Genomic DNA, 25875 nt, shown 5'->3' with positions numbered 1-25875 from the left:
CTAAGGATCCCAGGTTGGATTCTCCAGCTCCCACCTGAGCCAGATGCGTCTGGAGTTCGTTTGCAGTGGCAAGAGGCCCTGCTGCGCTTATTCTCTAATAAATAAATAAAGATAATTTTTTTTTTTTTAAGGGCAGGATTGTCAAATTCTTCCCATCACAGATGCTCAGTCTCTCACAGTGACGGGGAACGTTTCCCGAAATACTTGGCAGTACAGTTACCAAGAAGACAAAAATGTAGTTACCTGATTTTTTTTTTTTTTTTAATGCCACAAATACAGAAATGACAATGAGCTAGCAGGAGAAATGAATTCCTGGAAAGAGACAGGTGAGGGAATGTGGGATATGAGAAATCACTTAAACTTTGCATAACCTTGAAAATGGACATAATGACCTGGGGTGTTTTTTGTTTGTTTGTTTGTTTGTTTGTTTTGGTTTGGTTTTGGTTTTTCGAGGTAGGGTCTCCCACCAGTCCAGGCTGACCAGGAACTCACTATGTAGTCTCAGGCTGGCCTCCAGCTCAGCTTAAAGTATGTGTCACCACATCCAGCCTAGTGGGTTGTACCACGTCTGACTCCCTAGTCCTTACTATGCAGTGAACTGAGTTCAGACCCTGTGTCTGTCTTTCTGGGTCAACCATATCCTCTCTAGTTCTCAGGGCTGTGGCGTTTATCCTAAACTTAGCGTCCTGCCGGCAGCATCAGCTAATGAGACAGACTCTTTCATGGGAACATCTCTCCCGTGGTGGCCGTGGGGACAGAAGTGCCTCTCTTTGATAATTCAGAACAGTGCTGAGCAGAGGGTCACATACCAGCCCCACACCCCCGTGGTGTCCACCGAAAATGTGTCTGTGACATAGGGTCCCAGACGGCTTTCTACAGCTGGTCCAGATTTTCCATGGGCTCACCTTTAAATTAAAAGAATTTCTGTACTTTCAAGAATTTGAAAACAAAGCATATGGGAAAATATGAGATTCACTCTTATGCCCTTGCAAGAAATAGGTTACATTCCTTTTTCTGTGTGCACACACAAAAACACTCCTTTCCCACCCCAGAATGCCATATATGTAGACGATCCCAAATAATCTTTAGCATGTGCCCATGCTGTTTTGATTTACTGAATTTTAAAATATACCCATTGTTCTCTTTTAACAGCTTTTGGCTGCTATTTCAGAAATTGAAATGTATTAACAAAACAAGTACCAATTAGAAAGTACCAATTCAACAAGTTCTAATGGTACAAATATATCTACAATATGTAAAAAACCATGACTGTAGATTTCATAATGCCATATAAAATTTCTTACTTACCTTCACTGTCGACCAGTGACACTACAAAGCAAACTAATATAGTTATTAGACTATTTTGTGTCATTTAATTATTTCTATATTTAACATAGTAATATGATATAATAAAAAAAAAAAGAGTTGAATGGAATCCTGGATCTCACACCAAGGTGTGGTGGTGCATGCCTTTGATCTCAGAACTCAGGAGGCAGAGGTAGGAGGATCACCATGAGTTTGAGGCCAGCCTGGGCTAGAGTGAGACCCTACCTTGAAAAGCTTTTTTTTTTAAAAAAAAAAAAAAAAAAGCATTCTTGCTCTGTACCCTAACAGCTTCGTGATACTGAGTAAATTAACTTCTCTGACATTTACTTTATCTGCTTTTAAGGGCAAAGTACAAGAGATCAAATCCAGACCTTTGGTTATGCTAGGTAAGTGCTCTTCCATTGTTTCACTCCTCTAGTCCTTATTTGATTTATCTAAAGGGTTTCTTTGGCTAATAATCATCACAGTGGTGAAAGGAGAAATGAGATTCTACAAAAAGTATCTCACGCAGTATAAGGTAATAAAGACTCTCATTATCCGTTTTATTTTACTGATTTGTTGGTTGGGTTTTTTTTTTCTTTAATTTTTTTAAGAGAGAGAGAATATTGGCATGCCAGGGCCTCCAGCCACTGCAATTGAACTCCAGACACGTGCACCACCTTGTGCGCATGTGCGACCTTGTGCGCTTGCGTTACCTTGTGCATCTGGCTTATGTGGGACCTGAAGGGTGGAACATAGGTCCTTAGGGTTTGCAGGCAAGCACGTTAACCGGTAAGCCATCTCTTCAGCCCTGGTTTTTTGTTTGTTTTGTTTTGTGTGGGAGGGGGGGTTGTTGTTGTTGTTCATTTTCCTTTATTTGAGAGTGACAGAGAGAGAAAAAGAGTGAGAGAGAGAAAGAGAGAGAGAGAGAGAGAGAGAGAGAGAGAATGGGCGCGTCAGGGCCTCCGGCCACTGCAAACAAACTCCAGATGCGTGCGCCCCCTTGTGCATCTGGCTAACGTGGGACCTGGGGAACCGAGCCTCGAACCCGGGTCCTTAGGCTTCACAGGCAAGCACTTAACTGCTAAACCATCTCTCCAGCCCTGTGTTTTTTTTTTTGTTTTTTTTTTTTAAAGAAGTTCTTAGTAGGTAGCTCAAACTAGCCTGGAACTAGACTGTTACTGAATTTGTGATCCTCCTGCCTCAACATCTTAAGTGCTGGGACTACAGGTGTGTTCCACCACCACAAGCCCCAAACCTTGACTTTTTAAGCATCACTTTACAGATTGCCCCACGTGGTTGCCTGCTAGAGAATAAAGCTCCATCCTCTTGAAGCTGTTGGCTCACACGTGCCTTTCTGCTGTATGGCCCGGATGCAAAGCATCTGGCAGTCAGTTTGGGTTGGCCACTGGACTGCGGGAGAGAGAAAGAGAGAAAAGTTGGGAAGATTCCCAACTGTCTGGATCTGGTGACAGAGGGATGTGGCAGTGTGAGTTTGAGGAGAAAAAGCTGGAGTGGAGCTGTTGACCCGAGATCCCCATGGACTGTGCTGACAGGAAAAAAAAAAAAAAAAAAAAAAGACAGGTTCACGCCTTTAATCCCAGCACTCAGGAGGCAGAGGTAGGAGGATCACCGTGAGTTCAAGGCCAGCCTGAGACTACATAGTGAATCCCAGGTCAGCCTGAGCTAGAGTGAGACCCTACCTTTGAAAAAAGAAATAAAAAGAACAGAGGCCAGACTGGAGAGATGGATCAGTGGTTAAGGCACTTGCCTGCAACACCTAAGGATCCAGGTTTGATTCCCCAGTACTGATGTAAAGCCAGATGCACAAAGTGGCACATGTGTCTAGAGTTTGTTTGCAGCAGCTGGAGACCCTGGTGCCCCATTCATTCTCTCTCTCTCTCTCTCCTCTCTTTTTCTCTCATTGCAAATAAATAAATTAATTAAAAAAATATTTTTAAAAATGAAGATGATAGCCAGGCATGATAACACACACCTTTAATCCCAGCAAAAGTCCAGCAGCTCTAACCCTCCGGGATCCTGCAGGAGACAAAATGAACCAGCCAGACAAGTATACACACCTGTGTGATCGTAGCCCTCAGCCGAGGTGGGTCGCCATTGGCTCTCTGATTGCATATGAGCTCTACTCAGTGGAAAGGAGCTCATAGCTGGCATTGGAGATCATGTCAGAATCCTACAGGGACGAGGGTCATGGACTCCAGGGGGAAGCTCCCACTAGCCAAAAGAGAGGCTACACCCACTGCAATCTCTCCTAATTAACACTACTTTTCCCCTTTAACCCGGGCTGCTCTCACCGTTGCTGGAGAATCTGTTTCCTCTTTCACAGATGGCAGTGAAAATCGGGAAGTACAAAAATCCACCAACGTGACAAGAAAAGACAGCTGACTTCCCGTCAGGGGTTAAAGCTACCTGCTGCGCCTGAGCCAGGGTCCAGGTGACGTCACAGGGGCCGAGGCGAGTTAAGCCTGAGTGCTGCTCTCCCCGCCAGCCTGACAACCTGCCTCAGGTGATGGCGACTGGTGCTGAGGACACTCAAAACACACCAACTCATTCTCTCTCTTTCAAATAAATAAACAACAATAAAAATAAAGATTTTTCTAAACAAAGGCCTAGAAAGATGGCTTAGTGGTTAAGGCGCTTGCCTGCAAAGCCAAAGGACCTAGGTTATATTCCCCAGGACCCACGTAAGCCAGATGCACAAGCTAGTGCATGCCTCTAGAGTTCATCTGCAGTGACTGGAGGCCCTGGTGCACCCACTCTCTCTATCGCATCTTTCTCCCTGTTACGTAAGTAAATATAAATAATTAAAAAAAAAAAGTATTACATCAGAACTCCAGTAACTGCTGAGAGCTCATCACTAAAGTAGACTTAGGACACACCCACCACGGCACAGGGAACTTTGAAGAGGGGGCTGCTGAGAGCCACAGGGTGGGAAAATATTTTAATACCTATTTTTAAAAATATTTATTTATTTGCAAGCAGAGACAGAAAGAAATAGAATGGGTGTGCCATGGTCTCCAGCCAAGACAAACTCCAGATACATGTACCACTTTGTGCAGCTGGCTTTACGTGAGCACTGGGGAACTGAACCTGGGTCATTAGGCTTTGCAGGCAAGCACCCTTAACTGCTAAGCCATCTCTCCAGCCCAAACCATTTTTTAAAATTCTAACTTCTTCCCCCCTGCCCTCCTCTTAGATCTGTTCTTCTCTGCTTTTTCACCTAAGACCATCCTTTTCACTGAACTCTGATCACTGGCTCCTTTTCTGTTCTGAACTTGTTAAGTCTGTTACCACAGTTCTTTCTGCCAGGAATGCTAACCCTTGAGCTTGGAGGAAGCACCTCTCCTCGGCTTTCAGGCAGGTCCAGCCTTGTGCCCCTGCCACTCATATCCTACACTTGGAGTGATTTTTTTGAAAATATTTTTGAATCATTTTTATTTATTTATTTGACAGTGACAGAGAGAGAGAGAGAGAGAGAGAGAGACAAAGAGGCAGATAGATACAGAGAATGGGTGTGCCAGGGCTTCCAGCCACTGCAAACGAACTCCAGACGCGTGCGCCCCCTTGTGCATCTGGCTAACGTGGGACCTGGGGAACCGAGCCTCGAACTGGGGTCCTTAGGATTCACAGGTAAGCGCTTAACCGCTAAGCCATCTCTCCAGCCCGGATTTTTTTTTTTTTTAATTGACTCAGTTCTATGCCATAGCCATCTTGAGATTCTTAATGTTTGGACACGGGAGCCACATTTTAATGTTGCACCAGCCCTGCGAACCATGTAGTTGGCTCAGCTTCCAGAATCCTATTAGTAATTCCCTCAGCAGAGAGGCCTTCCTCAGCTTCCCCTCTTGTAAATTACTTGCTCTTACCTTATTTTATTTTCTTTGTAACTTTTTTTATTCTCTGATGTCCTCTCACTTATGTATTGGTTAGAATGTAACATGAGTAGATACCACCTTATCCTCTGTGCTAGGACATAATAGATTTTTGGTGAATAAACTATTCCAAAAGCTGAACTTTTTGGAAGTGATGCTTGCTGTAATGGAAAAAACTTTCAATATTTTTCACAAGCTGAAATGTTGATATCTTGATCAATAACTAAATTTATGTAGTACTGGTATAAATAGATGAGTTTTGGTTTTATAATGAGGCAGGGTGGGGTATCATTTTTCTATAATGTATTCAAACTTGAATTATTTTCATGAAAGATGTTAAAGTGCAGATACAGTAACTACATTTGCTCCCTATGTCATGTGAGCCTAAAATAATGCATTTAGTTTAGTCTAAATTTTTCAGAGATCATTGGTTTACTGTCCAATTACTTTGCACCTTATAATTCAATAAAATATTTTCATTTGTACTAATTTGATCTGCTCAACCACTCAATAGGAAAGGTGGCTGCAATTCATCATTTTATAGATCAATTTCCTTATTACTTTCCAACTACGTGAAAGCTTGTTGAGAATCAGTAATAATTATAAAACTTGAGAACTAGAAGTAACAGTTGAGATTATTTCTTCCAACACTCATCTTTAGATGAGAACTCTAAGGTCCAGCACAGCATCGACATGTTGGCATGATTTTGATGGAATTTGGGCTCTCAAGTCAGTGATCCTTGTATCTCATTTGTATGTGGGTATGTGGGAGAGGGTGCTGGCGATTGACCCTAGGGCCTCATTAATGCTAGGCTAATGCTGTACCCCTGGAGGCATTCTCAGTCCTTTTTTTACTTTTTGAGACAAGGTCTCATTAAATCACCCAAAATACCCTCTAAATCACTCTGTAGTTCAAGCAGACATCGAATGAGTGATCCTCCTGCTTTAGCCTCCTAAGTGTCTGGGATTAGTGGCCTGTGCCATCACCCCTGGCTCCACTGGTTCCTTTTTTTTTTTTTAAGGCAAGCCCAACAGACTGGCCTTTTTTATGCAAGAGAGCACACAAGGGCTGGAGAGATGGCTTAGCGGTTAAGCGCTTGCCTGTGAAGCCTAAGGACCCCGGTTCGAGGCTCGGTTCCCCAGGTCCCACGTTAGCCAGATGCACAAGGGGGCGCACGCGTCTGGAGTTCGTTTGCAGTGGCTGGAGGCCCTGGCGCGCCCATTCTCTCTCTCCCTCTATCTGTCTTTCTCTCTGTGTCTGTCGCTCTCAAATAAATAAAGAGAGAGCACACGAGAGAGAGAGAGAGAGAGAGAGAGAGAGAGAGAGAGAGAGAGAGGGAGAGAGGGAGAGAGGGAGGAGAGAGAGAGGGGGAGGGAATTGGCGTGCCAGGGCCTCCAGCCACTGCAGTCAAACTCCAGACCCGTGCACCATCTTGTGCACATGTGTGACATTGCACGCTTGCATCACCTTGTCTGTTTGGCTCACATGAGACCTAGAGAGTCAAATATGGGTCCTTAGGCTTTGCAGGCAAGCGCCTTAACTGCTAAGCCATCTCTCCAGCCTCCACTAGTTCTATCAGGAGGAAGGAGAGGAGCTGCGTGTGGTGGCACAACCTTAACCCCCAGCACTCAAGAGGCAGGGATAGGAGGGCCATTGTGAGTTTGCGGCCTCCCTGCCATTGCCACCATACTGAGAACCGAGTTTCCAAGACATGAACCTTGGGGATACAGGTGGGGGAAGCAGTGGGCAAGTCTAACTCAAAGATGACATCATGGCCACAGTTGAATCTAAGCCTCAACCTAATGAATTAAGCTTGCTGGTCAAAGTCTATCTTCCATTTCTCTGGTGATAACATGGGCATTCTCTTATTAGCTTCCTTAATTAAGATGATTAGCTTGGGGACTGGAGAGATGGCTCAGTGGTTAAAGGCGCTTTCTGGCACCATGTTTGATTCTTCAGTGCCCACGTAAAGCCAGATGCCGAAAGTGGCACATGCATCTGGAGTTTGTTCACCGGGGCATGAGGCCCTGGAGTACCCATTCTCGCTGAATGTCTGTCAAATAAATAAATAAAAATAGAAAATGACTTTACTTCTTGGTCTCTTTAATTACCAACCAGTTATTGATAATTTTTTTATTTATAACCTTTTATTAGTGAAGTGTCCATAGGTACAACCCGGGTGCATATAAGACAGGATGGCCTCTCTGCTCCTAGCCCTTGAAGCAGTGTTTCCTTTTAACTCACATGGCTACAGAAGGCATTTGGTCTTGGTGAAACTGTGTGTGTGTCTGAGGTGTGGCAACCAGGAGAGGGAAGGGAATTCTCAAACTAGGGCCTTCCTCAGGAAATTGGAGGGCTGGCAGGTTAGGGAATGAGTTGGGGGATGGGCTGGGGATAGTGGCGCCCTTTTCATGTAAACAGTTGCTGATGACTAGCTACTACGGCTATTTTCCTAAAAACTCACTATCTGCATAGTATTTTATAACCCACTTAAGCCCTAAGCATAATGATGTCATAATTAGGAAAGTAATCACATTCACATTAAGTACTGCTTAATTTTAAAAACAAAATGGCAGCTGTGAAAACAGATGAAGTAATTCAAGGAGGAACTTTCATAGATTTTTTTTTTTTAAAGTAATTAGCACTAGTTAGCAATGAAGTTCTATTTTCAGGAATTACACATAAAGGGGAAAATGGACTAAAGAAAAATAATGTACTACAAGAGGGTGAATCACTGACTTCATTTTCAAAAAACAAAATGGAATTGTTGAAATGTGCAGATTTGAGCCATACCTTCAAATAGCCCTGACCTTACTAATGAACAAAGGTGCACAGTCGTTGTGGAGATGGATGATTTCCTAAGATAGACTTTGTGAACTGCTCTTTCCTGAGAAAAAAAAATTACCCATCCTGCTGCTTCCTCTAGTGGCCAGCTGGTCCTCTCTCAGAACAGGACAGATATGTCTGTTCCTAAGTGTGGATTATAGGTGCTCAAAAGTGACATTAGTCTGGGCTGGAGAGATAGCTTTGCAGTTAAGCGCTTGCCTGTGAAGCCTAAGGACCCCGGTTCGAGGCTCGGTTCCCCAGGTCCCACGTTAGCCAGATGCACGCGTCTGGAGTTCGTTTGCAGAGGCTGGAGGCCCTGGCGTGCCCATTCTCTCTCTCTCTCTCTCTCTCTCTCTCCCTCTCTCTCTCCCTCTCTCTCTCTCTGCCTTTTTCTCTCTCTGTCTGTCACTGTCAAATAAATAAATTAAAAACAAAAATATTGAAAAAAAAAGTGACATTAGTCTATCAGAGTTTTGTTTTGAGTTGACCTGCTTCTGAAACAAACTAAGGGATTTCCAACTAAAACTAAATCAGGGTTTATGACAGCTGAAATGGGGTGTCGGCTGGAATTTGAGTGTACGTTCTGCAATTGCCCATACATCCCCTGTGCTTAATCAGACCACAGATAAACCACTTTGCCCAACTTGTACTTTTATTTTTTTCTCCCTCTGAGGCAGGATCTCCCTCTGGATGACTTAGAACTCATCACCCCCAGCTAGTGATCCTCCTACCTCAGCCTCCTAAGTGCTGGGACTGAAGGTGTGTGCCATTACGTTAGGCTTTGGGTTGTTTGTTTGTTTGTTTTAAGACAGGAGCTTATGCAGCCCAATGGCCTCAAAACTCACTACATAACCGAGGGTGACTTTGAACTTCTGATCCTCCTGCCTCCCCCTCTGGAGGGCTGGGTTTACAGGTGTGCACCATCACATCTAGTTGTGTGAAGCTGGGGATCTAACCCAAGGTCTTGTATATGCAAGGCAAGCACTGAACCAACACCTTTCTAAGGGCACCCAAAAGGCAAGTGAGCTGGTTCACAAGCGGCAAGGTCTGCTGCCTTAGAAAAGCACTGAGTACATATTAAATAAATACTGATTAGCAGCTGGGCGTGGTGGCGCACGCCTTTAATCCCAACACACAGGAGGCAGAGGTAGGAGGATCACCGTGAGTTCGAGGCCAACCTGAGACTAGAGAGTGAATTCCAGGTCAGCTTGAGCTAGAGTGAGACACTACCTCAAAAATCCAAAATAATAATAAATAAATACTGATTATCTAGCTTCTCAAGCTTTCAAAGGGGCTGGAGATGAACTTGCAATTTCAGTAGCTTGAGAAATGTTTGCTGCAGAATCTAGGGTTAGCTACTCAAATAGCTCCCTAAATTGTTTTCAAATGAGCTGCCCCAAGGCATTCAGCTCAGCTCATCAATTACCAAATTGTGGCGAGCCTGAGTTACTCTACTCAGCTATTATATTAACTGGAGATGGTGATACATGCTGTAATTCTAGCACTTGAGGACCCTAAAGTAAGAGGATAGACATGCTTCAAAGTCATCCTGGGTGACAGTGTGACACCCTGTCTCAAAACAAACACATGAGCACAAAGAAAACCATTTATTTGTTAGGTTTTTATCACATTGTGTGGTTAAAAGGGGCCTTATGACTTCAGTTACACCATTTCTTTCTTTTTTTTTTTTTTTTTTATTTGAGAGCAACAGACACAGAGAGAAAGACAGAGGGAGAGAGAGAGAATTGGCGCGCCAGGGCTTCCAGCCTCTGCAAATGAACTCCAGACGCGTGCGCCCCCTTGTGCATCTGGCTAACGTGGGACCTGGGGAACCGAGCCTCGAACCGGGGTCTTTTAGGCTTCACAGGCAAGCGCTTAACCACTAAGCCATCTCTCCAGCCCACCATTTCTTGAAGTCCGCAGAGGCTAAGCAACCTGGCCACCTGATGGCACCTGCCTATAATGCCAGCATTTGGGAGGTAGAAGCAGAAGGATCAAGAGTTCATGGTCAACTGGCTGTGGTGGCGCACACCTTTAATCCCAGCACTTGGGAGGCAGAGGTAGGAGGATCGCCATGAGTTCGAGGCCACCCTGAGACTACATAGTGAATTCCAGGTCAGCCTGGGCTAGAGTAAGACCTTACCTCAAAACACCAAAAAAAAAAAAAAAAAAAAAAAATCATTCTCCGCTATTAGCCATATTTGAAGCTCAAGACCCTATCTCAAAAAAAAAAAAATTATTCAAAAACAGGCATAAAACAAAACAAAAAATACATTTGTGTAAAATAAAGCAGCCAGGGTCATTGGTCTTGATTGTGTGCCCAGCCTGCCCTCTAGTGTCTGATTTTAAACACAACCAAATTTTAAACCATAGTCTTAATCTCAAAATATGGGTTTAATAGGATTAAGAACTGTGTCATCAATTTAATAGAACAAGACTAAATCCCTAACACAGGTGAGAATTAAATCAGAGAAAAGTGAAGGTCCTGTCAGAAGCTGGTGACCACTTCTCTGGGGACATACTGCACAGTTAGTGGTAAATATACCATGTTAAAAGTTGTATTTGCTAAACTGGGTGTCAATGGAAAGAAAAAAGTTCAAAGGGCATGTGAAGCTATCTAAGTATGAGTACAGCTATTATTTTACTATTGTATTAAAAAGGCATTTCAAATGTTCATTAGATAATGGTTTTTTTTTTTTTTCCTTTTTATAGCAAATATACAAACAGTTGACAAATACCCCTTGTGGGAAATTGAGATAATCTGCTAAATTTAACAGATTTAACTTTATAAAGCATACAGTTGTTTTAAATTATCTTGTCTTAGTAAAGCTTTAAGTATTTGTATTTGGGATATTTATAACTCAACTAATGTATGTCAAGTTAAATGTGAAAAAAAAATCATTATCTGAGAAGAGAGGGAAAAAAAACCTGTAGCTATTCATATAGCCTGAGAGGCCACATGAGAAGTATAAGGCCGTCTCAGTACCACCACAACAAAAAAGTATGAGAATAATGAGTAAGACTGTTTTTGCTTTCAGTGTTTTTTAAAGTAGATAAAAACCAAAAGACTCAAAAACTTTTTGAGGAAGAACATCTCCCTGACATATTCAAATTGCTTTTAGGTATATTTACTTTTAGGTATATTTACAAGGAAATAAAAAGGTTGGACTTTATGCATCTGTTAATCATGCCATTCACTGATTTTCAACTTTGAGGGCTGACTGTTCTTGTTATCATTATTATTATTATTACTACTATTAACAGAATCTTGCTATGCAGCCCCAGCTGGCCTGTAACTCCAGAACCTTCTGCCCCAGCTCGTTAAGCGCGAGGATTATACACAGAGTCATGTTCAGTCACGAACAGTTTGATGGCCCCATGTAACTGTCATGAGAAATATAAACTAGGGGCTGGAGAGATGGCTTAGCGGTTAAGCGCTCGCCTGTGAAGCCTAAGGACCCCAGTTCAAGGCTCGGTTCTCCAGGTCCCACGTTAGCCAGATGCACAAGGGGGCGCACGCGTCTGGAGTTCGTTTGCAGAGGCTGGAAGCCCTGGCGCGCCCATTCTCTCTCTCTCCCTCTATCTGTCTTTCTCTCTGTCTCTGTCACTCTCAAATAAATAAATAAAATATTTAAAAAAAAAGAAATATAAACTAAACTGGAGCTGAACAGAGTTTGTTTGGCTTTTTAACTTATACTAGAAGCTTCTTCACGTCTCAGGCATAACAGTGTCAAGTGTCTAAAGTTGTAAAGAGAAACTGACAGACAAGGGCTTTGAAGCACCATGCGTTTGCAGTTGAGGCCAGCATCGGGCCGTCCTGCAGGAAGGTGTTTGATGCGGACTTGCACTTCCTTCGCAGGAGCAGTGGGGACATGAAGCCGCCACTCTTGGTGTTTATTGCGCATCTGCTGTGGTTCCGAGACTGTCACTGTGCACCTACTTGGAAGGACAAAACTGCCGTGCGCGGAAACCTGAAGGGTATGTTTTTGGTTTCTGAGCTGTCGCTCGCTCGCGCTGGGGCCCGTGTGCCTGTCCTGCTAACACACGTGCTGACTGGCAGCTGTGAGATAACCCTGCTACATTTCGCAGTGAGAAGTTTGCTCGGCCCTTAAACCAAACCCTTGGAGCCAAACATCTGGATAAAAATAGAAAATTCCAGCCAAGTCCTGGGGAGCCAGCATGCGCATATACAGATGTTTGCTATCATGCAGATAAAACTTGCCAACTTTTTGACTGCTTTTTCTTTTTTTTTTTTTTTTGGTATTACCCAGATGGTTGGCGTCATCTCAGCACATCTTTAATGAACAGTGAAATACTTTCCTAGCATTTAAAAAAGTCTAAACCATTAGAGTAATCTGCGTAATTATTCTTAAACTAGTCAAGGAGCACATTATGATGGCAGTGAATCTGGTTGTCTTGTGCCTGTTAGCTTGTGATCTATGTGGTTGTTAGAGGTTTTGGGTGTTTAAACCTTAGAAAAAGATTGTTATAATTAAATTCAGAGGCAAGAATGAACTCCCCAAGAGACCACACTGGGTACTGAGAAGACAGAATGCAATGACAATGACAATAAAGGTATGAAAGAGACAACTACTAATTGATTAAGGAATCTTGTATTCTACATGATGCTTTCCTGGACTGATGACTTCTCAGAAGGTAATTAAAATGGGAAAATGGGCCAGGCGTAGTGACATAAGCCTTTAATCCCAGCACTTGGGAAGCAGAGGTAGGAGGATCACTTTGAGTTCAAGGCCAGCATGGAGCTACAGAGTTCCAGGCCAGTTTGGGGTAGAATGAGTCCCTGCCTCAGAAAATTTTTTTAAAAATTTAAATTAAAAAGGGACCCTACAGGGCTGGAGAGATGGCTTAGCGGTTAAGCGCTTGCCTGTGAAGCCTAAGGACCCCAGTTCGAGGCTCAGTTCCCCAGGTCCCACGTTAGCCAGATGCACAAGGGGGCGCACGCGTCTGGGGTTCATTTGCAGAGGCTGGAAGCCCTGGCGTGCCCATTCTCTCTCTCTCCCTCTACCTGTCTTTCTCTCTGTGTCTGTCGCTCTCAAATAAATAAATAAATAAAATTTAAAAAAAAAAGGGACCCTACAGTGAATACAAATAACCTCACTGAGGAGGGCCCTCAGTGGAATAGGGGGAGGGGACAGGTGATAACCTGATGGGCATATGTCCTTCATGAGCTATGTTCATACAGTAAAGTTCATAACTAATTTAAAACAATTTAACAACCTAATAGCAGATGATCACAAGATATTTTTAGTGGAATTGACAAACAGTAATTGTTGGAATTAATAGAAGTTGGCACAATACTCTAGAAAAACAATTTGCTAATGAAATTCAGAACTCATGACGTGTCTGTATTCTCTGACAACCACACGTGAGTATCAACATCAAAGACATAAGTAGAAAGTAATATATGATACATGGAGACAGAGGTTTACTGAAGCATCATTTGTAATAGCCAAAAATAGACAAGGAACTAAATAACATTATGAATCATAATTATAAATATTATGCAGCAATAAAGGAAAGTCTTAATTGATTTAAAAAAACTGAAGTGGAAAACTATTTACTGTGTTTAAAGACTTCAGGTGGGCATTTCATATAAATTGTGAAGAAAAAAATTTTGTTTAGTTTTTATTTTATTTTATTTGAGAGCGACACAGAGAGAGAGAAAGAGGCAGATAGAGAGAGACAGAGAATGGGCGCGCCAGGGCCTCCAGCCACTGCAAACGAAACTCCAGACACATGCGCCCCCTTGTGCGTCTGGCTAACATGGGTCCTGGGGAAGCGAGCCTCAAACCGGGGTCCTTAGGCTTCACAGGCAAGCGCTTAACCACTAAGCCACCTCTCCCGACCCAAGAAAAACATTTTAAATTAAATAAATAAAATTCAAAATTGTGTCTAACATAAACATACTTGAGTCTCCAGTGAAAGAAAAAAAAAAAGCACGGATAAATGACAACAGGGGATGAGGAAAATGACAAGGAGGCTACTACACACGCCCTGATGGTTGGGGGCTCACAAGTGGGGAAGAGCGGACAGCTTCCAGCGGCAGCTGACAGCTAATTCGGTGTGATCTGCTTTCAGAGCCCGAGGCTATAAAAGGATAGTTAAGCCTCTCTTCAGGGGACATGAGAGATGTCTGGTAATGTGAGCAGCTTGACAAGTCTGCAACATGTCTTGTAGGTTTCTCAGGGGCGGGGGAGATGGACGCCGGAGGAGAGGTGAAGAAGGCTTTGACTGGCATTAAGCAGATGAAAGTCATGATGGAGACAAAAGAGGAGGAACACGCGAGACTGATGAAAACCTTGAAGAAGTGCAAAGCAGAAAAGCAGGTACCAGGATGGAAAACAATCCCCATCGGCATCGGCAGGGCTCTCAGGATCAGGCACATTTGCACGTGTTTGTACAATTGGCGATCTACTTACATTTTATGGGGGGAGCAGTTACTGGAAGAAAAACTTAAGCTTTAAATATCTTCAAAGAACATTTGTTGTCAAACGGGCCTCTGCAGAAGTCCAAACACAAGAATTTCAGGAATTCATCCTTGCTGGAGAAGTGTTACTATAGTACTCAAGGGCTCAAAAATGCTTTAAACTTAAGTCGGCTCTAAGGTATTAAGTCAAAAACTGTTTGGAGGCCAGGCGTCCTGGAATTCACTATGGAGTCTCAGGGTGGCCTCGAACTCACAATGCTCCTCCTACCTCTGCCTCCCGACTGCTGGGATTAAAGGCATGCGTCGCCACGCCTGGCACAATTTTGAAATTTTTAGTTGACTTGCCCATCTGATTAGATCATGAGTCTTTCCATGTCACATGACCCATAAAAGATCTCCTAATGAAGAATGTCGGGCAAGTGTTTCATGACCACAACTTGAGGCTTGAATTTTTCTGTTTCTTTTCCCCAAGAATCTTTGTTTGTTGTTTTTGTTTTTTGTTTTTCAAGGTAGGGTCTCACTCTAACCCAGGTTGACCTGGAATTCTGGAATGCATTATATAGTCTCAGGGTGGCCTGGAACTCACAGCAATCCTCCTATCTCTGCTTCCCAAGTGCTGGGATTAAAGGCGTGAGCCACCACGCCCAGCCCCAAGAATCTTTTAAAGCCTCCTATCCATTTATCTAGAGTTAGTCCTGTTGTAAGTAGATGAAAATAAAATTAGAAGGAAATTCATCATACAAGCGAACAGCAGATGAGAAGCCCTGGTCAGTGCGGATAGAACGGTAAAGGACACTTTCCCCAGGATCCTCACATGCAGGTGTTCATGTAAAATATGTGAAATAAGCACCCCAACAGAGCCCTAGTGAATATCAAACAGTTCACATCCTAGCCCAATGTATTTATTTTTAGCAATGCTGGGTATCCAAACAAGGGTTTCTACCACTGAGCTACGTACACCCACTTTCATTTTTCCATTCTTATATTTTGAGGTGCTAAGAATACAGTACAGGGCTGGAGAGATGGCTTAGCGGTTAAGCGCTTGCCTGTGAAGCCTAAGGACTCCGGTTCCAGGCTCAACTCCCCAGGACCCACGTTAGCCAGATGCACAAGGGGGCGCACACGTCTGGACTTTGTTTGCAGTGGCTGGAGGCCCTGGCGCGCCCATTCTCTCTCTCTCTCTTTCTCTCTCTCTCTCGCTCTCAAATAAATAAATAAATAATAAAAAAATTAAAAAAAAAAAAAAAGAATACAGTACATATTAGGCTCTACCCCCCCCACCCGAGGTGCATGCCCCAAACCCATTTTAAATCCAAATAGCTGGTACACACCTTCAATCTCAGCACTCAGGAGGCAGAGGCAGGAGGACCGCCATGAGTTCAAGACTAGCCTGGGACTACAGAGTGCCAGGTCACTCTGGGCTTCAGTGCCACCCTCTGGAAGAAACACACAACAAAAAGCCATTCAAAAGCTGGGCGTGGTGACGCACGCCTTTAATCCCAGCACTTGGGAGGCAGAGGTAGGAGGATCACCGTGAGTTCGAGGCCACCTTAAGACTACATAGTGAATTCCAGGTCAGCCTGGAGTGAGACTCTACCTTGCAGTGGCCAGAGGCCCTGGGCGTGCATTATCATTCTCTCTCTCCCTCTCTCTTTCTTGCTCTGCTTGCAAATAAAACAAACAAACAAACAAAAAGGTTAGTTGGGGGGGGCTGGAGAGATGACATAGCACTTAAGGGGCTTGCTGGCAAAAACCAAGGACCCAGGTTCAATTCCCCAGCACCCACGTAAAAAGGCAGATGCACAAGGTGGCACCTGCAGTCTGGAGTTCGTTTGCCATGGCTAGAGGCCCTGAGGTACCCATTCTCCCCTCTCCTCTCAAATAAATAAAATATTTTGTAAATGTTGGTATGTTATATTAAAAATAAAAAGGGGCAGTTGAGACAACTTATAAATTGGCAAGCATGGGTTAACACAGCCATTCTCCCAGTTCTAAGTAACACCCATCCCGAGTAACCCACCCTCACCCACTTCACCCCTCCTCATTAATATTTATTGACAACACCAGTTTTGTTTGACAGTGTCTCATGGAGCCCAGGCTAACCTTGAACTCACTAGGTAGCTGAGGATGACTTTGAACTCCTGATCCTCCTCTTTCCACCACCCAAGTACAGGTGTGGACCAAATCAAGAGCATCTGAAACTTGTATTTACTAAAATGGAAAACCCTGCAGGTCAGCCTGAGCTAGAGCAAGACCCTACCTCGAAAAAACAAAAATAAAATAGAATAAAATAAAATAGAAAACCATAGGCCACATTCAATGATTTGTCCCTTGGGACAAATCCAGTTGACATGTTTTGATGAGCTACAAAGTATAGAGACAGTGGGAAGAATGGGCTCTGTCCATGGGTGGACTACTTACAAACAGGAACAGCTAGGGACGTTCCCACGCCAGGGATCTACGCCAGCCATGGCAACATTTCACTCCTGAAACTCGCTGGCTGCGTGTGATTCGGTCAGTGGTCACTGGCTTGCTCCGCTGCACTGAGCGGAAGTCAGTCTGAGAATTATCATGCTTCTTAACCTCACTGAATACAGAAGCCTAAAGCTGTGATTCCGATGTGCAAATGAGGAGGCTGGGGCTTAGACATATTAAGTAATTAGCCCAAGGGGACACAGTGACCACGGCCAGAACTGAGCATATCTAGAACTTGGTTTTGGGGGACAGAGAGTTTCAGCAAAATGCACAAGACCGAATGTCCTGGGAAAGCCCAGGAGGGTCTTTGTCTGCTAAGGTCAAATGCCCATTATTTTTGTTGTTGTATTGTTTTGTTTGTCCAAGTAGGGTGTGACTCTAGCTCAAGCTAACGTAGAATTCACTACGTAGTCTCAGGCTAGGCTTGAACTGACAGTGATCCCTCTGTCTCACAAGTGCTGGTATTAAAGGCATGTGCCACCATGCCTGGCTCAAATACCCATTTTTAAAAAAAATATTTTTATTTTTACTTTTTTAGAGAAATAGAGAGGGGAGACAGAAAATTGGCACCCCAAGGCCTCAGCCACTGCAATCCTACGCCAGATGCTTGCGCCACCTAGTGGGTGTGTGTGACCTTGCGCTTGCCTCACCTCTGCATCTGGCATCTGGAGAGTTGAACATGGGTCCTTAGGCTTCGCAGGCAAGCGCCTTCACCACTCAGCCATCTCTCCAACCCTCACATATCCATTCCCACACAGATCTCCTTGCTGCCTTGACACCAGAAATGTGCAACGGGTGAAAGTAGACAACCAGCGCCAGGCAGGGATGTTCAAGAGCATGGCGCAGGGCGATTTCCTTGGTCTCTCCCACTGGTAAAGACACGTACAATAACAACTGCAGTGTCAGCACATGAGAGGCCAGGCCACGGCAAGAAGGTGGAGGCCATGGGCTGGAGAGATGGCTAAGCGGTTAAGCGCTTGCCTGTGAAGCCTAAGGACCCCGGTTCGAGGCTCGGTTCCCCAGGTCCCATGTTAGCCAGATGCACAAGGGGGCACACACGTCTGGAGTTCGTTTGCAGAGGCTGGAAGCCCTGGCGCGCCCATTCTCTCTCTCCCTCTGTCTTTCTCTCTGTGTCTGTCGCTCTCAAATAAATAAATAAATTAATTAAATTAAAAAAAAAAAAAAAAAGAAGGTGGAGGCCAGCCTGAGCTACAGGGTGAGATTCCATCTCAGAAAACAAACAAAACTGCAATAAATTGATTTTAAGAACAGAAACTTTGTTTGTTTTGGTTTGTCGAGGTAGGGTCTCAGTCTAGCCCAGGCTGACCTGGAATTCACTATGGAGTCTCAGGGTGGCCTCAAACTCACAGCGATCCTCCTACCTCTGCCTCCTGAGTGCTGGGATTAAAGGTGTGCACCACCACACCTGGTTTAAGAACAGATACTTTTCTCCCATGTGTTTTTCTCCTGACGCTTGCCTTTATTTACTCTGAGGTCCCATATCTCTCGCTCCTCCAAACTCCAAGTAGGCACAGAGGGGTCAGTCTTAGAAGTTTTAGAAAGGAGACCAGGGGTCTAGGCAGAGGCACAAGAATAAAAGCCTAGCCAGGCATGGTGGCATACGCCTTTAATTCCAGCACTGGGGAGGCAGAAGTAAGATGATCGCCATGAGTTCACAGCCACCATGAAACTACATAGTAAATTCCAGGTCAGCCTGGACTACATCGAGACCCTACCTCAAAAAACCAAAAAATTTTAAAAATATTTTTAAAAGGGCTGAAGGGATAGCTTAGTGGTTAAAGCGCTTGCCTGCAAAGCCAAAGGACCCACATTAGCCAGATGCACAAGGTGGCGCATGTGTCTGGAGTTCATTTGCAGTGACTGGAGGCCTTGGCGCACCCATTCTCTTTCTCTCTCACTCTCTCCCTCTTTCTGTCAAATAAATATAAATAAAATATTTTTTAAAATAAAAATAAATTATACTAAGTGAGGTAACCCAGGCCCAGAAAGCCAAGCGCCACATGTTCTCTCTCATATGTGGATCCTAGCTACAGATGATTGGGCTTCTGCATGAGAATGAAAATACTTAGTAGCAGAGGCCAGTAAGTTAAAAAGGAGACATAAAGGGAAGAGAAAGGAAGGGAGGAGGGTACTTAATAGGTTGATATTGTATATATGTAATTACAATGATTGTGATGGGGAGGTAATATGATGTAGAATGGAATTTCAAAGGGGAAAGTGTGGGGGGGGGGACAGAGGGAATTACCATGGGTTTTTTTTATAATCATGGAAAATGCTAATAAAAAATTTAAAAATAAAATATCATTTATCACTCAAAAAAAGAAAGATGGACAAAAAAATAAAAAATAAAAATAAACTAAAATATGTGTAAGAGAAATAAATAAAAGAATCATGGAAAGTAAGTAGGACTTGTGTTTCTACTTTTTAATTAGGAGGCCCTGAAACTTATGAATGAAGTTCAAGAACATCTGGAGGAAGAAGAGAAGTTATGCCAAGTTGCTTCTATGGCTTCCTGGAACGAGTGCGCACCGTGCCTGCAAAGTAACTGCATGAGGTTTCATTCAACCTGCCAACCTGGTTCATCCTCTGTGAAAAATACGGTAAGAAGAAAAGAAACCTCAGCACATCAGGGTCCTTAGGACCTCCAGGCCACGTTGCTTTTTTGTTAATTATACTAATATTTACAACAGAGATGACTGATCTGCTATTGATCTTGGGGGATCTAGAATCTGACATTAGGCGGGCATGGTGACGCACGCCTTTAATACCAGCACTTGGGAGGCAGAGGTAGGAGGATCACTGTGAATGTGAGGTCAGCCTGGGCTAGAGCGAGACCCTACCTCAAAAGACAAAACAAAACAACAACATAAAACCCAATATGCGTATCTGTAAAAAGTGACATAGAATCTAACATTAATGTTTATGTCACCATCTGTGAGTGCATAATTTGGAATGGAGAGCATCTATTCAGTGTTTATTCCTCTGCTTAAGTATATTTCATGTAACCTCCTTAGATGTCCCCCAACTCTTTCTGCTTCATTATGTGCTACCGGTGGACATGTTCCTATGAGACTGTAAGCTCTCTGAGGGCAGGGATCACATAGTGCTTGTCTTTGTTTGAACATTGCAGGTGTCGAATAAATGTTTTGTGTAACTGTATTGTCAATTACAGTATTACAGTGTCTGATTTCAATCTTTTAATTTTCTTTTTCTCCCGGAGGCCACATATTTGAATATACTCTCTGCCTCTTAAATTTCTTAAATTTGAGCCAGGCACCCAGGAGGCTGAGGTAGGAGGGTCACCGTGAGTTCGAGGCCACCCTGAGACTACATAGTGAATTCCAGGTCAGCCTGGGCTAGAGCGAGACCCTACCTCGAAAAAAAAAATGTTTTTCTTAAATTCATTCTCCCTGCCTTCTTCCGTTTCACTATGAAGATAGATTGGCTTTGAATCTGTGGCTGTCCCTCGCTAGTACCAGCTGCACAGGAGTGTACCATTGTGCCATCTCTTTCAATATTATTTCCCCATGTAACATACATACATCTGTACTTTTACACGCTCACACCTTCCCATCTCCTTTTGTCCTGCCCATTGTGTGCCCTGTAGGCCTGGCATGCTTTCAGTGCCATCCCCTTTGGCTTTCTTATAGGCAGAGGGAATCACAGAAGGTGGTGACCTACCTAAGATGAGCCCTTCCCCATGTACCAGCTGATTGGCTTGGATTTTTCTCCGCTTCAAGAAGCAAACTGAATATGAGATGGAATGGAGTTTCGCTCTCCATATAGCATTTGTACTAATTGGAGTATGTCCTTTTGTTGTTGTTTTTTTTCGAGGTAGGGTCTCACTCTAACTCAGGCTGGCCTGGAATTCACTCTGTAGTCTCAGGGTGGCCTCGAACTCATGCTGATCCTCCTACTTCTGCCTTCTGAGTGCTGGGATTAAAGGTGTGCCACCACACCCGGCTGTATTGTTTTTTTTTTTTTTTTGAGGTAGGGTCTCTCTAGCCCAGACTAATCTGGAACTCACTATGGAGTCTCAAGGGTGCCTTGAACTCATGGTGATCCTCCTACCTCTGCCTTCCGAGTGCTGGGATTAAAGACGTGCACCACCACGCCCGACTAAAAATATTTTTTTGTGTGTTCCACCAAAAATAAAATAAAATAAAATAAAGTTGTCCTCTGAGCTGCAAAACAAAAAATAAATAAATAAATAAATAAATAAATAAAATATTTTTTTAAAAGAAATGGTATTCAGTAGTTGGTAATATTCAACACATCCCAGGGCTATCATATAAGGGCAAGTATGGTCCACTCAGGCTTAGACGTCACTCCCGTGACTGCTCGGACTATCTTCCACTGAATGGTACTCCTAATTCTATGACTAGGTCTTCATTTTTTGTTAAGTTTTTAAAAATATATTTATTTATTTCTTTGAGAGGGAAAAAGAGACAGAGAGAGAGAATGGATGTGCCAGGGCCTCCAGCTACTGCAAATGAACTCTAGATACATGTGTTCCTTTGTGTGGCTTCTGTGGGTCATGGAGAATCGAACCGAGATCCTTTGGCTTTGCAGGCAAACGCCTTAACTGCTAAGCCATCTCTCCAGCCCCTGGATCATCATCATCTTCTTTTTTTTTTTTTTTTTTTTTTACTATAACAAGCAGGATTTTGATCCTTGCTAATATATAATCATTGCTAAGTAAGCTAATATATAACTGTCCCTCAGCCATATTCAGCATCTACAGTTCAGAGCAGATACGTTCATCTGTATTTTTCCCCCATGGACTAATTAAGAGATGACAAAAGGAAGAATATAAAGACATATGTGCTGGAGAAGTAGCTTAGTGGTTAAGGCACCTGCCTGCAAAGCCTAACAACCTGAGTTTGAATGCCCAGTACCCAGGTAAAAACACATGCACAAAGTGGCACATGTATTTGGAGTTCGTTTGCAATGGCTGGAAGCCCTGGCCCATTCTCTCCCTCTCTTTGCTTGCAAAGAAATTTTTAAAAAAGTAAAAAGATATAAATAACATTCCACTAAAGAAAAACAATAAGGCCTAGAGAGGGAGAGACGGCTCTAATGGTTAAAGGTACTTGCCTGCAAAGCCTGATGACCCAGGTTCCATTCCCCGGAACCCACTTAAAGCCAGATGCACAATGATTGTATGCATCTAGAGGTCATTTGCAGTGGCAAAAAGGTCCTGCCACACCCATTCTCTCTTTCTCTCTGCTTGCAAATAAATACTTTTAAAAGAAAAATAAAAACTAAGAAATAAAAAACAACCACTCTGTCACAGTTTTCAGGGAAATTCCATGGTAGCCAGTCATTAGTGGCATATGCCAACTTCTGGTATAGCAGCCTGTGGCTTGTTCGCTATACTTGAAACTTGACCATTTCAGCTATCACTCTGCCAATTTAAACCAGGAGGAGCTTAAGATCCTCGTTCCACAAAGTCAAATAAGGGATAAGGGTGTTAGGAGATTATCTCAAAGTTAAATTAGCCATGCGTGGTGGCGCACACCTTTAATCCCATCGCTCAGGAGGCAGAGGTAGGTGGATCACCATGAGTTCAAGGCCACCCTGAGACTACATAGTGAATTCCAGGTCAGTCTAGACCAGAGTAAGACCCTACCTCAAAAAACCAAAACAGCAACAAAAAAGTTAAATCACCTTTTCCTGGCTTCTGCAGAATTATTAATTTTTAACAAACTCCAAAAACGTGTCACCTTGTGCGCCTGGCTTACATGGGCACTGGGCCTTTAGGCTTCACACACCAGCTCCTTAACTGCTAAGCCCTCTCTCTAGCCCAAAATAAAAATATTTTTTTATAATAAGGAATCAAACAAGCCAATCAAAAAATGGGATATGAAGCTAAATAGAGAGTTCTCAAAGGAAGAAATACGAATGGCATATAAGCATCTAAAAAAATGTTCTATGTCACTAGTCATCAGGGAAATGCAGATTAAAACTACATTGAGATTCCATCTCACTCCTGTCAGATTGGCCACCATCATGAAAACAAATGATCATAAATGTTGGCAGGGATGTGGAAAAAAAGGAACCCTTCTGCACTGCTGGTGGGAATGCAATCTGGTCCAGCCATTGTGGAAAATAGTGTGGAGGTTCCTAAAACAGCTAGAGATTGATCTCATATGACCCAGCTATAGCACTCCTAGGCATATATCCTAAGGACTCATCTCATTTCCTTAGAAGTACATGCTCAACCATGTTTATTGCTGCTCAATTTATAATAGCTGGGAAATGGAACCAGCCTAGATGTCCCTCAACAGATGAGTGGATAATGAAGATGTGGCACATTTATACAATGGAGTTCTACTCAGCGGTAAAGAAAAATGAAGTTATCAAATTTGCAGAAAAATGAATGGACCTGGAAAGTATTATTCTAAGTGAGGTAACCCAGGCCCAGAAAGCCAAGCGCTACATGTTCTCCCTCATATGGGGATCCTAGCTACAGATGACTGGGCTTCTGCGTGAGAATGAAAATACTTAGTAGCAGAGGCCAGTAAGTTGAAAAGGAGACATAAAGGGTGGAGAAAGGAAGGGAGGAGGATACTTAATAGGTTGATATTGTACATATGTAATTACAATGATTGTAATGGGGAGGTAATATGATGGAGAATGGAATTTCAAATGGGAAAGTGTGGGGATGGGGAGGGAGGGAATTACCATGGGATATATTTTATAATCATGGAAAATGTTAATAAAAAAATTAAAAAATAAAGAAAAAATAAAAATAAAAATATATATTTTTTTAATTGCCATAACAAATGGGTAGAAAGAGGGGACGGAGAGATGGCTTAGCAGTTAAGGCATTTGCCTGCAAAGCCAAAGGATTCCGGTTTGATTCTCCAGGACCCATGTAAACCAGATGCACAAGGGGGCGCATTCGTTTGCAGTGGCTGGAGGCCCTGGCATACCTATTTTCTCTCTTTCTCTCCCCCTTTCTCAAATAAATAAATAAAATATATTTTTTAAAAGAAATGGGCAGAAAGAAAACACATTTTTATTTATTTTCTTCCCCTACTCCACCCAGCAGATTGAACAGTTTTTCAAGAAAATCTATCAGTTTCTCTTTCCTCCTGGTGACGCTATAGATGATCTCCCTGCCAGCGAAAAGCTCACAGAGGAAGATTTACAAGTGACCCAGATGGAGGATGTGTTCAGCCAGCTGACTGTGGACGTGAAATCTCTCTTCAACAGGACTCTTCATGTCTTCGAACAGATGCAGCAAGAATTTGACCAGGCTTTTCAATCATATTTCATGTCGGATTTAGACCTTACGGAGTCTCATTTTTCTCCAGCGTTATCCAAAGGGCCAAACAAAGAGGATGATGGACAGAGGTGGGGCATTCCCAACTTCTTCCAGCTGTTTTGCAATTTTAGTCTCTCCATTTATGGAAGAGTCCGTGAAACAGTTGCCAAGACGCTGAATGCAATGGGGGAAACGTGGAAACAAGACACAGGCCAGTATGAAAGGGGTCTCTCTCTGTCTCTCTCTCCCTCTCTCTCCCCTTCTTTCTCCTCCCTTCTCCTCTCCTCTCCTTTCAGAGATAGAGTCTTCTAGCTATGTAGCCAGGCTGGCCATGAACTCTAGGTTCTTTTGTCCCTACCTCCCAAGTGCTGGGATTAAGTGTGTACCAGGTCCAGTCTTGTGTAAGTGTGTGTATGGTATGTGTGTGTGTGTGTGGCCACATGTGTATGTGAAAGTGAAGGCCAATTCTTGACATCAGCAGCCTTCCTCAACCACTCTCTATCTTATTTATAAGATAATAATTTATTGTTTATTAATAAGTTAATAATTTATTATGAGATAGGATTTCTCATTGAACCCAAAGTAGCCAGCAAGCCATGGAAATCCTCTGGGACAACAGATACGCATCAGCATACCCTGTATCTACATGCATTCTGGGGAGCCAAACTCAGGCCCTCACACCTCAGCAGTAAGTGCTTGGCCAACTGAACTATACTCTCAGCCCCTAGACTTCCCTCTTTTATCTTATTTTTCGAGGTAGAGTTTCAGTCTAGCCCGGTATGCCATGGAACTCACTCTGTAGTCCGAGGCTGGCCTCGAACTCACAGGGATCCTCCTACCTCTGCCGCCCAAGCACACCAAGTGACACCACATCTGGCTTAAGTTAAAAAATATATGTATACTTTTTTCACTGGATGTGGAGGCACACACCTTTAATCCCAGCACTTGGGAGACAGAGGTAGGGGGGATCGACATGAGTTCGAGGCCACCCTGAGACTACATAGTAAATTCCTGGTTTGCCTGGGCTACAGTGAGACCCTACCTTGGAAAACCAATATACATATATATATTTTTAGAGGTATTTGAGAAAGAGAGGGCATGCCAAGGGAGTCCTGCCACCACAAACAAACTCCAGATGCATGTGCCATGTCAGGCATCTGGCTTTACATGGATACTGGGGATTTGAACCTGGAACCTCAGGCTTTGCAAGAAAGTGGTTAAAACCAGGGTGCTATCTCCCCAGCCCTCCACTCCCCGCCTCTGATGGAGTACAAAGGCCACTCCCGTTTGGAACGAACTAAGCTACCACAGCTGTTTACCATGTGTTTCCACCATAGATGGCATCTTATGAATCAGATTCTCAGAACTGCCACATTGCCTAACTGGCCTCTATCTAGGAAAGGCTGGCCTGACACATTTCAGAAATGGATGGCAGGGGCTGGAGGGATGGCTTAGTAATTAAGGTGCATGTCTGTGAAGCCTAAGTACCCAGGTTCGATTCTCCAGGTCCCACACAAGCAAGATGCACAAGGCGGCACATACATCTGAAGTTCATTTGCAGTGGCTAGAGCTTCTGGAGTGTCCATTCTCTCTCCCTCAAATAAAAACAAATTTTTAAAAATGGATGCCAGGA

General features: G+C 43.4%; 1 protein-coding gene across 1 annotated transcript in view; it reads left to right on the top strand.

The window, feature by feature from the left end:
* Positions 1-224: 224 nt before the first annotated feature.
* Clul1 (clusterin like 1) overlaps positions 225-25875 on the top strand; it is a 36482-nt gene continuing 10831 nt past the window's right edge. The window contains exons 1-6 of the mRNA XM_045135310.1: positions 225-326; positions 1670-1712; positions 11885-12003; positions 14224-14372; positions 19402-19569; positions 24027-24453. Coding sequence (XP_044991245.1) covers positions 305-326; positions 1670-1712; positions 11885-12003; positions 14224-14372; positions 19402-19569; positions 24027-24453 — 928 coding nt within the window. The 5' untranslated portion in view covers positions 225-304. The remainder of the gene's footprint in view (positions 327-1669; positions 1713-11884; positions 12004-14223; positions 14373-19401; positions 19570-24026; positions 24454-25875) is intronic.

Source organism: Jaculus jaculus, chromosome 15 (genome assembly GCF_020740685.1).
Source record: "Jaculus jaculus isolate mJacJac1 chromosome 15, mJacJac1.mat.Y.cur, whole genome shotgun sequence".
Classification (NCBI taxonomy): domain Eukaryota; kingdom Metazoa; phylum Chordata; class Mammalia; order Rodentia; family Dipodidae; genus Jaculus; species Jaculus jaculus.
This window is presented reverse-complemented; position numbering and strand designations above follow the sequence as displayed.